This window comes from Pundamilia nyererei, unplaced genomic scaffold (assembly GCF_000239375.1).
Source record: "Pundamilia nyererei isolate P.nyererei 1_Seehausen unplaced genomic scaffold, PunNye1.0 scaffold00230, whole genome shotgun sequence".
Lineage (NCBI taxonomy): Eukaryota > Metazoa > Chordata > Actinopteri > Cichliformes > Cichlidae > Pundamilia > Pundamilia nyererei.
This window is the reverse complement of record NW_005187631.1, coordinates 770730-785037: the sequence shown is the minus strand read 5'-3', so window position 1 is coordinate 785037 and position 14308 is coordinate 770730. Positions and strand designations below refer to the sequence as shown.

General features: G+C 42.8%; 2 protein-coding genes across 3 annotated transcripts; one reads left to right on the top strand and one right to left on the bottom strand.

Annotated features, from left to right (window-relative positions):
* The first annotated feature begins 20 nt into the window (after window positions 1-20).
* LOC102214103 (lysophospholipid acyltransferase LPCAT4-like) lies at window positions 21-9559 on the top strand. Of its 2 annotated transcripts, XM_005748815.2 has the most exons (14): window positions 21-83; window positions 420-515; window positions 1900-2263; window positions 2625-2737; window positions 2856-2916; window positions 3250-3308; window positions 4893-4927; window positions 5422-5476; window positions 5776-5858; window positions 6627-6752; window positions 6863-7016; window positions 7206-7298; window positions 7380-7518; window positions 9035-9284. In XM_005748815.2, the coding sequence occupies exons 2-14, from the start codon at window positions 426-428 to the stop codon at window positions 9190-9192; spliced, it is 1530 nt and encodes a 509-aa protein (XP_005748872.1). In that variant the 5' UTR covers window positions 21-83; window positions 420-425; the 3' UTR covers window positions 9193-9284. The 2 variants fall into 2 exon arrangements, with proteins under 2 accessions (XP_005748872.1, XP_005748873.1); XM_005748816.1 differs by lacking the exon at window positions 21-83 and having other exon boundaries at window positions 121-515; window positions 9235-9559.
* A 218-nt stretch (window positions 9560-9777) lies between these two features.
* Window positions 9778-14025, bottom strand: LOC102213808 (uncharacterized). The gene is made up of 7 exons (XM_005748814.1): window positions 13941-14025; window positions 12487-12985; window positions 12305-12402; window positions 11942-12165; window positions 11695-11823; window positions 10560-10640; window positions 9778-10444 (listed from the first exon to the last, which is right to left on the bottom strand). Exons 2-7 carry the CDS (start codon window positions 12957-12959, stop codon window positions 9851-9853), a joined length of 1599 nt encoding a protein of 532 aa, XP_005748871.1. The 5' UTR covers window positions 12960-12985; window positions 13941-14025; the 3' UTR covers window positions 9778-9850.
* Window positions 14026-14308: the final 283 nt, after the last annotated feature.

The following is a 14308-nucleotide window of genomic DNA, read 5'->3' as shown; positions in this document are numbered from 1 at the left end:
TAGGTAAAGTTTACCTCTCACCCAGCGCTTTGACTTCAGGGCTGGGTGGCGTGGGCTGAGCGACTTGTAAAGGGGCGGGACAGGTGATGAAGTAACAAACAGAGGGTATAAATTCTTTAGTATGTGTGCGGTTTGGCCATGAGGACAGTAGAAACTGAAAAATTCGTGGTTTCTGCTAGCTTATCTTTGTTTCTAAGGGTGTCCGAGCTAGCATCAGCTAACACTCAGGTTTTCAAACTCCAAACTGCCAGGACACTTTTCCGAAAAAAGAGAGGTGCTGAGCAATGAGCGCACCCTGACCAGTTTTTCCCTTTCTTTTTTCTTTCCTCTGGCATTTTTAGATAAACTTTCAGCAGCAAAGGAGCCTGAATCACTTTTTGAACTTTTTATAGTTAGTAAAACTTGTTTTTTTTTGCTAGTTCGCCATGGAGAGCCGGAGCAGCAGGGCTGCTACACAGGAGTACCCCAACCCTTTCATTCATGAGCTGAAGCTGACCAAGGCGCAGTGGATCAAGGTACTCATTACATGTATTGATTTTATGCTTGGAAGTAGGGCAGGATGTCAGGCAGACCTACTGCCCTGCTTGAAACAGTTAATCTTCTGCTTAACCAGGGACCCTTGCTAACTCTGGGTTTGTCTCCGGTTTTTGGAGGTTATAAAGGTAATCCGCAAAATGCTAATTTATGCTACCAGATGTGATCGCCTGTTTTATTTTGTTTTAAAAGCTCAGTTTCCCACATATTTCTGCTTAAAATTAACTTAAAACATATCAAAATCCAATTAAATAATCAAAGTGAGTAAATGAAACGGGAATGTTAGATGGATATTTATTTATTGAGGAAAATTATCTACTATTATTAGAAAAAGTATGTAAAAATCTCCTTTTCTGGTCCTTTTTTGTTATTTCCTCTGTAAATTTTGGTATGAATTTCTCAATTAATGTAACCTGATTTTCCCACGCTTTTACTGTAATTAGTAATCAAATTTAGCAAATAAAATTAGTTAATTACTTAATAAGTATAAGGACCCAATAGTAATTACTTAAAATTGGGAAAAATATCTAAAAACTTCTATTCTGACCTTTTTCTCTGAATGTATAACTTGATATAACCTAAATCATCAACCAATTTTTACATATTTTTGCTGTAAATAGATTAAAAACTAAACAAACTGAACAGATGAAATAAGGCTGAGGAAAATGCTCCATTAGTGATTTTAGAGAAGTGTGTCTCTAGGAATTTAAAGGTTATATTAGAGGTAAATGCTTTGATTCAGGGATGGGGTGAAACTATTTAACTTTTAGGTCTGTTCTCAGACTGTATGTTGGTGACTTTTCTTAAGGCCAATGATGTAGTGAAGGTCAGACGTTAAATCTTTTGTCAGGTTTTTCATGGTCAGATCTACCCATGCCACTTATCGAGCCTTATAGACCTTTTATAATGGGTTATACACCAAGTCACATTAACCTGCTAACATACAAACTCACATCTACTTTTTTAAAACTCAGTTCTTCCGTAATGAGGCATCTCTGTTTTGCTATAGAGATTATAAATCCAAATCATAGTGTTTCTGTACAGAGTATATAAATATTACACATCTGTAAACCAGATGTTTGTTTGGATTTTCTTTGAAAAGTTCGTTTGAACCTTGACACGGAGGAGTTCACTGTAGTTGCTTGTACCCAGATCATCTATATTTTGGTCTTCTAATCATGCTAACATACTATTACGCATACAAACGAGAACTAAAGCTTTAATATGCGTTTTTTTTCATCAATTGTGTGTTTTTTAAGAATTATTTTTCTTAAAAATGAATGAAAGTCATGATGATGTGTTTCACTTGATGGGACCCCTGCATTATGTTTAAACAACTCTAATTTTACCCATCTGATCCTGCAGGGCATAATCCTGGGCTGCACCCTGCTCCCCATACGGGTCTTCCTGGCGTGGATCTTGTTAATCGCTGCTTGGATCGTCGCTCTGCCGAGATTGGCTGGCCTGTCTCAGGAGGAACGCTCCAAACCCTTATCAGGCTGGCGCCGCTGGTTGTTCCACCCGATCCTGTGGCTGCTGGGCCGTGCAGTGTTCTTCTGCGTGGGCTTCCATTGGGTTAAGGTGAAAGGTCGTAAGGCGGATGTGAAGGAGGCGCCGATCCTGGTAGTGGCGCCCCACAGCAGCTTCTTGGACATGGTGATCATGTTTCCAGCCGGGGTGCCGTCAGTTGTGTCGCGGTCGGAAAACATAAACCTGCCGGTCATAGGAGGTGAAGAGAGAGATGGAATTTGTTTACTTTGCCATTGTTTATACACCTGGAAGCACCTGTTGGATCGCTAAAGAGTTTCTTTTTAAAGTATCCTGATGGGAGCTGTTGGTGTTTCTTTGTTTTGCTGACTGAGACACAGTTCACATTTTACAGGCTGAGCTGTCACTTTAGTCATTTATTGAGGTCTAGCTTGCGTTTGCAGTATAGACAGGATGCCCACGTACTGTGTAGTAATATCTAAAGTCAAAAATGAAGATGATCCAGTGACAAGATCAGGAGCTTCACTCCTCTAGCTTCTAATCTGCTCTATCTGCTCTAATAGTTCCTGATTAGATTTCTGGGATTTTTTTAAATGTTTCAGCTCTGCTGGAGTGCAATCAGTCTGTTCTTGTGAGCAGGAGGGATCCTGACTCCAGGAAAGAAGCCGTCTCAGAGCTAAACAAGAGGGTCACCTCCGATGGATCCTGGCCTCAGGTGAGATGTTTTTGTGTCACTCGATACTCTTGTGGGTTATGTCGTCTTTCTGCTAAAAGGGATCATTAATATATTCAAGTATAAAGACTGAAACTGCCCTTTCTTCATACCTGCATAGATACTGATGTTTCCTGAAGGAACCACAACTAATGGCTGCTGTCTGCTCAGATTCAAGACTGGTGAGTTCAATCTACACACAGAGACAAAGAAAACCCCCTAAAACATAAATAAAATCTCACGTGATGCCATGTTTCATTAAAAACTAAACCTAATAATAATAATGATTAAAAAAAAGTTAAAAACACTGTTTCTGAGATCTTAAGCAGCAGATTTGGGTTGTAAAAGAACAAATACATGGAGGTTAAAAGCATATCTAATCGTGTTACATGCTTTGAGCTTCGACTCCTCTCACTCCGTGTCTCAGGCGCTGAGCACTCGACGTAATAGGAGGAATCAAAGATTGAGAAGTGAGTGAGGAGTTCTGTCTTATTTCTGCGTCTCTGTCACATCAGGTGCTTTCGTTCCCGGCGTCCCCGTCCAGCCCGTCGTGTTGCATTACCCCAACGAGCTGGTGAGTAAAATCATTAAAGCAGCAGCTTGATCTGCTAGTTATCAGCAACACAGCAGCTTTTTGTGAATGAAACCAAACTTTTTTGTCAATTACGACGAGGACAAAACCTCCATGACATGAAATGTAATAAATTGTAATTGTACGACAATGCAGAGGCAACATTTAGTTTCCTGCCAGTAGAGTTATGTGTTGATTTGGGGGTGGGTTTTTCAGGCAAGCTTTCACTTGTTTTGCTGCCTGTAGTTAATCTGAATGAATGCAGTTAAACCTGCTGCAAATAAAGACATTTATCTGCAGCTGCTTAAGCCTCGCACCTTAGGCTGTCATGATTTGGCATATTAATAACATCCTACTGACTCCATTAAGTAATGCTTATCTGTCGGTGAATATTTCCTGGTCTTGGTCTCTGCTTAAAGAGATGCATAGTTCTGTAAGAGATCAGGATGTTTGCTCAGCCGTGACACTGATGAGTGACGAGCAGCAGTTTAATGGAAAGGCAGGTTATATGGTAATAACAACATTTTAAGAAATTAGTCAAAATGAAAGGTTGTAACTTAAGCCTGAAGGTTAGTTGATCACATTCACGCTGCGATAGCGCCGCCAACTACATGCATCTCGTTCCATAACAGCATCCTCTGCAGCGACGTACATACGAGTCTAGTTTGACAGGAGGCGAAGACCAGAAATGTAATTTTTCCTCCCAGTACCAGGCAGGGTTTGTGAGTTATTTTAGCCGAGATGGCTGCAGTCAAAAGGTTACATCTATCTGCAGCTGTTCAGCTAGCACAGCGAAAGAGTCACAGAGCAGGCGTCTGTGAGCTGATGTGATTTTAGGCCAAATACAGCACAGAGGGAAAAGGAGGAGCTGGGGTGGATGTAGGCTGCCAAGCCCACCACCAATAACTTTTGAAATAGTCCTGCTAAAAGGAAGATGAACACACTGGAGCAATCACTTTGAGCACTTTCTACTATATGCATTGTTCACCTGGTCAAAGAGATTCATATAAGCCCTTTTTTGGGTTCAGTAGCTCCCCCATGGATAAGTAAACATGCAGACTGGGGGAGCAGAGGATCGAAACACTGCCCTTCATATGGCTTTCTCTGGCTCTACCTCCTGACCTCTAAGTATCCAAGAGAGTTTCTTTGTCAGAGCGATGAAACTAAACTGCTCTGCAGACACATCAGAGTACAGGCTGACCAGAGGTCCTTACACAGAGGAGGACAGTAAAGTTACATAATAAAACAAAACAACAAAACAGAATGAAGACAATCGTAGTGATAATCTTAATACTGAAGGAGAGTTAATCTTAGACTGAGAGAGCCAAATCAGCATTATTAATGTCATGTGGGAGTCTTTGATATAGTCACTGACTGACAAGTACTTGTGAGGCCTTCTAAAAGGAAACTGTTTGTGGTGCCAGGCACCATTTAAACACACTGTGGCGTTTGCACACGCTGGGTCCTGTCAGCGTGTGCAAACGGGGGAAATGAAATACTGTTAAAGTCATACATGCTGTGAGAAAATGCGTCACTCAGACTGATGCTAAACAGTTTAATGCAAGCTTTTCTCTGACTCTCCCTCAGGATACTATTCGCTGGACATACAAAGGAAGCAACTGGTGAGTCTGCTCACTTCTCCAGCTCAGAATCTGTGTGTTTGACATTTTGAGGCAGCACAAGGAATCAGCTGGAAGCCTCCTGGACTTTGGACCTTTTTTTTAAAACTCTTTTACTTTCTGAATTTGCTCATGGGCCTGAGAAATGCTGCTCATGAGTTTTAACTAATACACAGAAAGTGAGTATTAGCTTATTAGCTTTGCATCAGTGTTATAAATCCTGAATGGTTAGCTATACAGAGGGCTACTTAAAAAAGAATGAATTTAACAGACAGTTCAGACAGTTAAATCTGAGACTGAATGTAAGCACAGGTTTTTGCACAGGTCCCTTTTTTAGCATCAGCAATCAGTTTATTTAAGAAAAATATGCAATAATGAGTCACATATATTACAATGAATTACTTCTTAGGGCTGAAAGTTGTATAAGTGGAAGAAAATAGATGGATGTGTGGATTTTGGAAAAAATAACCAATATCTTCCTGTTTTTGTCTCGTTAGGTTTCAGGTGCTGTTTCACACGCTTTCACAGCCGTACACCAACATCACTATTGAGGTAAGAGCTCACCGAGGTTAACCACCACGCTTGTTATCAATCATTAGACGTTATCAGCACATCTGATGATGTAAAGGTGTACACAATGTGCGTTTGGCGCAGGTGATATCAGCAGTGGAGGGTGTGGCAGAGATTACGTCTTCAGTTTTTAGAGTTGCTTTGACAGCGCACGTGTCTGCAGACGAGATCCTCTGCGTGCGTTTGTGTTGATTCGTGTGCCTGCCTCCCTATTGAGCTGTTACTGTCGTCTAGATGCTGTAAACACACAAATCAATGTTTGCCTGTTTATTGTGCTGCAGTTCCTGCCGGTTTACACTCCGTCCGAGGAGGAGAAGAAGAACTCCAGACTGTTTGCAGGCAACGTTCAGAAAGTCATGGCGAGGTGAGACCCACGTCACACAGCTGCTTTTATTATGACTCACTCGTTCGCCTGAGTGTATCAGTACTTGCTTCTGGAAACTGCCGTCTGCTATCAGCCATGCCGAACTAAAACGTGTGACCCTCCAAACTAAAAGGAATCACAGAAACCACTGAACACATGACAAAAACTGCCTATTTTCTGCATCCAGTGTCCTGCAGGACTGTGCGGCTTAGCTGGGCCTTCATCTGAGACCCTGACATGTCACACTCAGCTGTTTTAGCAGTATTGTGCTTTAGATAAGATGAATCCACCTGATTACAGCCAGTTAAGGCTCATTGATCGCCTCATAAGAGTTTTGGATGTTGTGTTTTTATAAGTGTACTGTCGTTAAAGATGTCTCATTATCATTCTGAAATGAAACTCAAACTAGCTTTAGCTGTTTTAAATAAAAAAGGCTTGCTGAAAGGCACCTGCTGTTGGTTTTTCTGGTATCTCAGGGACCAAATATTTGTATAATGACTTCGGTGTAGGAAGAATAAATATCTACATTAGTTGTTTTTGTTGGTGTATGTGTAAACTGCACTTTGGAGTCACATTGATCCTAACAGAGCTCACAGCCAGTGTTTCCATTTAGAAAGAAGAAAATGTTAGAATAATAACAGAATCATCCAGTAATTCAAATAGAATCACTCCAGACCTGAAAGGACTCTTCAGGCAGATTAAAGGGAAATCTTTGTTTGACTTTGTGTCAGTTGTTGTAATCTGTTTGCTTTTTCTTCTGTATGTTAGCGCTCTGGGAGTCCCTGCCTCAGACTACGTGATGGCAGGCCGGATTCCAGTCAGTAAGCTGAATGACCTCTCTGTCCCGCTTGAGTCTCCTGGGAAAGAAGCAATGACACTTCTATACAGAAAAGGGTGAGAGCCCGTTTGGATTTACCTTTTACTAAATCTGGTTTATTTATCATGTGAGAAACTCCTCCTCATCCTCTCCTCACACTGTGGTCTTTGTCCTCCTCTCCTATCAGTCTGGGCCCACGTGATGTAGAGGCAGCGTTGGACAGGATGATTGACAGGTGTCGCTCAGGAGCCGAGGGCACAAAGGCCAACGCAGAGGAGCTCGCCTCCATTCTCGGGCTTAACAAAAAGACAGCCATCCACATCTGCAGCCTCTACTCTAAGGTACTCTTATTGTTAGAGCCAGCCAAGCTCTTCCTCAGCCACAGATGTTCCAGATGTTTTGATTTTTGAGGCTTGTCAGTTTATTCAGTAGCATATGAGTTTGCTGAAGGAAGCAGAGCAGAAGAAAGGCCACCAGAATAAAAGCTCAGGTGACAGAGAACGTGTTTTTGTGTGCTTGTTTTGTTTCAGGATGACACTGTGGACCTCAGACACATCTACTTCAATATGGCAGCCCTTATCGGACATGTGGACGAGATCTCTCTGTTTCACTCTGCTTTCGCTGTAAGTTCTGCTCTCTTAGATTCATATTTCGAGCAGACCTCTTGTTTTTGTCGGTGATGACACAGCCGTCTTGTGTTGCAGGCGTTCGACAGAGAGGGCAGAGGCAGTCTGACTAAAGAGGAGCTGACCGAGCTCATGGGAGCACTGCTGGGTGTTCCTCAGCAGAGCACCGAGGAGCTCTACGACACTGCCACCGAGGACCAGGAGCAGCTCACTGAAGGTGAGAGTCAAACGGCGAAGCAGCTGCTGACGGCACATCGCTGCGCAGCCGCTGGAGATTATAGAGCTGCGTGTTAGCGTTGTTGCATACAAACTACAAACTCGTGGTGAGTGTGAGGATTAGCGAAAAGGGTGCAGACACAGGAAGTTTTAGCCGCTTGTCAAGTGATGAAGCATCGACCTTGCTTGGTTGAGGCTAATATCTGCTTTAACGTGTTGTAGTGTATTGTGTTTTATTTTATTTAAACAAGCCCCTAAAAATAATCAGTGGTCACTGTGGGCTTCTCTGGCTGTTTATTAGCACCGTTTATGTGCAGCACATCTTTAAGCTCAGTGTTTAAAGGCTTACAAGGTTCACGGGTCACCAGACACAGAAGTGAGTGCCCCATAAAAGAATCACTCTGAGTCGGCCTAAGATTTCAGTGGCTACATGAAGCAGAGGATCAGGACGTTTTGATAGCCAGTAATACAAAGCACACAGCAGCATATTAATTACTAACCTTGCGTTGTGGATCGATCCTCTCAGCTGTTCTCCTGACTGTTTGCCATATGATTTCATTTGTCTCTGCCCATCAGGGACCTTCACATTGATTTTTATTGAGTGGAAAACGCTCATGCTCCAGCTTCACTGTGCTAATGTGTTTATATTACCCTAACCATAGCCTGTAGCTAGCCACCAGGCAGTGCACTGTTATATCCCAGCTAGCCCAACTTCAATAATCCCACAAATATAGCTGCTGTTTATTTCCTGTTGTCATTTATGTGTGAAGTAACAGCAGAGCTGCACGTTTTAGCTTATTAGAAATCCCTCAGTAAGAACGCTTTGAACTCTAGGTGATGCTGCGGTGTTTGAGCTTAGGACCAAACAAGAGTTTGGACTCACTAACAACTAATCGTGTCAGAAAAACACGGGATAACAAAAACTTTGAAACCACAAACTGGAATATTGAGGCTGAATTTCCAACTGAATTTCGTGTTTCCAATGGGAATAATGCACGCCGACATTTGATGTGCAACACTACATGAAACACAAGGCTGGAAGGAAGATAACTCAAAGGATTAAGAACCCACGAGGGCCATCACATCCACCAGCAGAGAGTTACGTCTGTAAATAATAAACTAGCTGCATTAACACAGGAGCATAAACACATAGCTAGCCTGCAGGACCATGTTTGTGGGCTTCTTTGATGAAGTCCTCAGTTTAATGTGACAGCTCTTTTACTCAGCTCAGGGTCTTTGTACTTATTTACTGTTGGCAGTGATTAAAATAACCTCTTTGCTCCCCGAGCCTGGGGATCTGGGCCTCTGCATCAGCCGACTGAAAAGCCAGTTTTGTCTAGTTTATTAGTAACTTTATATTTTATACTACAAATTTCTATCAGAAAAAATAATCATCAAACCTAGAGGCTACATGTGTTTAACCTGAGCTTGGTCTTCACTGAGCTGTGGTGCCTTGTGCTGTGTTAAACTAAACTGAGGGGGATGGGAGGAGCTAAAATGTCTTCACATTTCCATAGAGAGCTTGCTGCTCGTGTTGACAACCCACCCGATATATCAGAAAGTGACAAAGGAGATCCTGCAGTCCAAGAGACTGCCATCCGCCAACGGGACGTCTGTGAACAACAACAGAAGCCTCCTGAACAGCTCCGTTAATGAGGACAAGAAGTCCGAATGATGATCTCCTCTCTGTAATTGGACCTTCTTTGTGTTTCCCCAGAGTGCACGATGGCGGGGCCAGATAGAAACAACAGAAACAGCTAAAGATTGTATTTTCAGCTTTTAAGTCTTTTTTTCCAGCTCTTATGTTTCAAAAAGTGTTACATATCCTATTAGTCTGCACCGACACAGAAAAGCCAAAAAAAGAACCTCTGAGGTTTAAAGTTAGTCTGAGTGATGCTGCTGTGGTGCTCTGAGGTGTGAGGACAGCTCCTGTTTGTTTTCATCCTCATCGTGTACAGTCACTGTCATTTGTATTTATAACCTTTCCACTCATATGTGTTTTAGTGACTTTTGTGTTGTTAAAGGGATAACGATGATGATGATGATAGTAATGATGATAATTGCATGTGCAAAAACAAAGTATCCTCTGGAAGATTTATTCTGTGTGAATGAACCATGTTTACATTTAACAATAAACTGTGAATTCATTTACAAAACCTTGTTTGTTTTCCCGCCTTAAGCGCCTGTAACAGATCAAACTGCAGCAGGAAATGGACGTTAAGTGTCCTGAGGTGTTTGTCACAAATAAACATCATTTTTCTCTTACTCATTTATTTTTCTTTCAAACTGTTGCTCCTAGCTTCTTTTGGCTTTCCTGCTTTTTTTGTGGGACTCTACTCCAGTTGCTCCATTGCCGTCCCTGCGTTTTCTCCCGAGCGTCCTCTCTTCCCGCCGGCTTGGTTGTTTGACGCGGGTGATTTTTGAACTTGGGGCATTGTGTCGCGAAAAATCCCTTCAACGTTGGGACTCTTGAGCTGTTTCTTCTTTGCCGGCTCCAGAAACTGCTCTGCAGTGCTCATTAGTTTTGTTTCCCGGCTCCGCTTTCTCTTAAATGACTGGGTTCCTTGTTTTTTCTGCAGTTTTTTCTTCTCCTTGTCTTTCTCTGTTCCACGTGTTCTTTTAAGGACCGCAGCAAGCGCTTCGAGAATGTTGGTCTTGGGTTTGGTCTGGTTCTCCTCGCTCGCCTGAACCTCCTGTTTGAGAGTTTTGGGTGAAGGCGGTTCTTGTAAAAGGTTTGAAAGCAGGAGGGGGGAGCAGCTGATCCCAACTTCATTCTGGGATGAATTTTGTCCGTTTCTATTGGGGCTACTTGCAAAGAGGGAGCCTGGAGCGTCCAAAGAGAGTGACTGTGAAGATACCGAAGGTGTTTCTCCGTGGAAATGATCGCTGTTTGCAGGACATGGAGGCAGCTCCTCCTGCAGGATCATCTGTAGAGCAAGAGAACAAACAAAATATCCCCTAAACATTCATTTTCAATAAATGTTTATGTTTTTGTTTTTTAATTATTGTTACTGTACTGTATCAGTATTTAAAGGATGCTACCTCTTGCTCTTGCTCTTCAAAAAGGTCCTGGCTGGCAGAGAGGAGAGGCATGAGGGCTTCGATATTCACCGTGGACTCCACCTGGCACAAAGAGCAAAGGCAACAGTTTGAACAACAAAACATCATAGAAAGGGCTAATACTCAGGAAGTGCTGTGAGCAAAATGTGCTGCAAGTATAGTTGCAAAGCTTTTTTATGAGTGAAACATGTTTTTATTAAACATGTGAACATAATACAAAACAAACTCTTGTAGGGGATACAAAGTTAGAGAAATACAATTTTTTGAAATTACGAGGATCATGCACATCTAGTACCAGCAGAGCGTAGTGGTCAGCGGGACACAAATTTTGTGTCCTTTGCTTTAGCTAGCGGTGAGCGCAGCGTAAGCTGCGTCCAATGTGAAAGGGCCTTCAGGGTCATCCAGGAAAAAAACTGGACTCTAGGTAAAAATCTGTATTCACCAACTAGTTGGCAAGTGGTAGCTAACCAGTTGCAAACCTCCTCCGTCAGTAGTTTTTCATGGAAGACGCCAGCTTGCCTGCAAACACTCGTCAGCTGCACTTTTACAAGCTTCACTATGACTCGGCAATTAGTCGACAAGTATTTGCAGACATGCCAGACCCTTTTTAGGACCACATTCTCCTAGCTACACCCAGCTACCTCCAGCAACCACTAACCGACCACAGGGAGGTTACACATTTTCCTGAACAGCTGGAGGATGGTGGACAATCTGAGGGAAACTGTCCACTCACACTAAAGCCTGACCTGCTTAATCATTCTTTTTCTCTACAATGGGCCTCAAAACATACAAAACATAGCTTTGTGTTTTATGCAGTAAATCCTCAAATTATTGACCGAGCCATGAACTCATCAGGACGGTGGTTATTGAGCCTGCCGATCAAGTAAGGAGCAGGTTGTTTTCCAGACTATTGCATTCAGATTTAATGTTTACAAACAGAGGCATCGCCCCCTGCTGGCTATTACAAGTAATTCAAATCACAGGTCCACAGGTCCCCATCAGCTTTTTCTTAACACTTGCTAACGGCAACAAATATATAACACTTCACATAATTTATTGGTGTGATGCTGTCTTCCTGCTCTAAATATAATGAAAGGGTTATGCATGGACAGTTTACCTTACTGACAAACTCCTCGTCTCTGCACAGCTCATCCATATACTCCAGGAAGGAACTGTTTTCCATGTTCAGGTACCCAGCCTCTCCATGCTCCTCCTCCCTGGGGTCTTCAGCCTGAGTGGGAAGCAGCTGGAACAGACGAAGGGTAAAATATCTATACACAAACACAGCTTACAAAATTTTTTTTTTCTGCTTCTGGATGACTTGGTTGAAAAAGGCTGTTTACAGTTTCAATACAACTGCTCACCTGGTCAAAGAAGGGCCCTAGGAGACTAAAACATTCGTCAATGGAATGTTTGTTCACTGCTTCCTCATCTAAAGAGGCTGTAGGTCCGGGAAAACAACAGTCCTCTGTAAGACTGGCTGGGATGTTTTCTTTGGGAGTCTTGCTTTCATTGACTGTGTTGCTTTCATTGCCTGGTTCGGCTTCATTGCCTGGGTTGCCTTTGTGTGGATTGTTCTTCTGGTCCTCTGTTAGTGAAGACAGACATAGTAAAAACGGGACAATAACTATTCGCTTTTATTTCTCACTACTCTGCTAAAAGTCTAATTAAATTTCAATCATATTTGATTTTTTTTCAGCTGGTGGTCAGCTTAGCTGTTCAGGTACCTTTTGCACAGCTCTTTGACCCCTGACCTCCTGACACTGCATCCACCTCTGTCCTCTGTGATGCTGTTGTCACCTCTGCGGGCGAACTTATGTAGACCCTGTGGCACAAATGGTGGGGTCAGACACAATCAAGACATATCCAGTATTAGTTATTGTAACATGTGCAGTAATAGAGCCCTTACTGGTTTGCACAGTGAGTCTGAGGGAGCAGCACGATCTGCGGACACAGAATTGGTGGGAGGTGCCCGGGCCTGGAGCTGAAGGGCAGCTGTATGTAGGGCTGGGCCTTGTAACTGTAGCTGGGCATGGGCAGCCAGTAGGACTGTTGAGAGGTGTAGGGCCTATACAGGGGCTCGCCAGGCGATAAAGGCTGGAGGTGGAGCGGAGGCGGGTAGACAGCTGGCAGGAGGATTTGGAAGGAGTCCACCTGGGCTGGGAGATGCTGCACAGCATGCTGCTCCTTTCCTGGATGCCAGTCTACACTATTTCTTTGCCTTTTTGCAGCTCTTGTTTGGGGGGCAAATGGAATTACCCTTGCAGCTGAGCTCACAGGATAGAGCTGCTGTTGCTGAAGGTGCTGCCAGTGTTGCTGCTGAAAGTGTTGGTGGGGGTTGGGATGTTGCAGGGAGAATGGAAACAACCGAGCTGGATCCATCCTGGTTCTGTGCGTTTGCTTCTTTACTGTCAGAGATAATAGGGCGATTCATATTGGTGATTTTAACAGTTAAAGGATCGATGAGGAGCAAGAAAGACCATTCTGTGTTACACTCTTTTAGATGTCAGAGGTGAAAGCATGATGGGCGGACTGGTTGGAGCTGATAAGAAGGCATCAGTAACTCAAATAAACACTTGTAGGTGCACACAAGGTAAGCAGAAAAGCATATCTGAATGCACAGAAGCAGAAGACCACATCTGGTGTCACTGCTGGCAGCCAAGGACAGGAAACTGAGGCTCCAATTTATACACAATTCCCAAAATTACACAACTGAAGATTATAAAAACGTTGCCTCTTCTGATGCCCAAAGGCTCGTGGTCTTATCTTAAAGCCAGCTTTCACTCTTGCAAACAGGTGCTTTGGAACTCCACGTATGGACAGCTCCACATTAACTAACATGTAAATGCTTAACGTGGTGTAAAGACAAATGTGTCATTAATAACACAACGAGATGTGACCGTGTCACCTACGTGGACATATGTCAGAAACGACAAACAAGCCGAGCCTGAGAAGCTTAGAAGAGCGATCTGCCTTTGAAAAGACCGTAGTAAGAATAAAAACAGTGATGCTGTGGGCTGTGTGCTCTAGCAGAGTATACTCTAACTGTGTGACTGTTAGACAACAACATTACTTAGCCGGGCTCAGTGCATGCAGATACGTTTTTATTATTAACTTAGTGTTTAGGTGAGGGAGTTTAGATGCTTAAGACTGGGTTAGCTGAACTGGTGGTACAGAGTCACCTCTAATTTCAACACAGTGGCTTAACATGAGCAGTTATGACAACCTTTATGAAAACAATCAGTGCTCAGTGAAAGATATCCACACAGTGGTGTTTGCAAACACAAGACAGCCTTTCAGCGTTACATGCACACGACAGAAACAGTGCACACTGTAGTTAATAGCATTTCTCGGTTGCCTTACCTTTGTTAGTGATGATAAACTAATCTTCTCTTAGATGCTGTAGTAGGTGCACACTCTGCTCAGACCAAAATTCAAAAGAAACCAAATGAAGGCAAATTTTTGTATGTAAACATTCCATATTTCACCCACCGTGATGCACAAGAATTCTGCCCCCCCCCTCCCTCACCCCACACATACACACACATACACACACAAATTACTTTATTTATAGTACAGCTTTTATCCATTGCAACTTTTTATGACATGTGGGCTCATTGTTTTGTTTATTTATTTATTTGTCTCTTTTTGATTGCAGATACAAAGTGCTGTAATGTTTTATGAAGGAGTACAACATAATCATTAACGGAAAAAAGCAAATTATGCAAGAA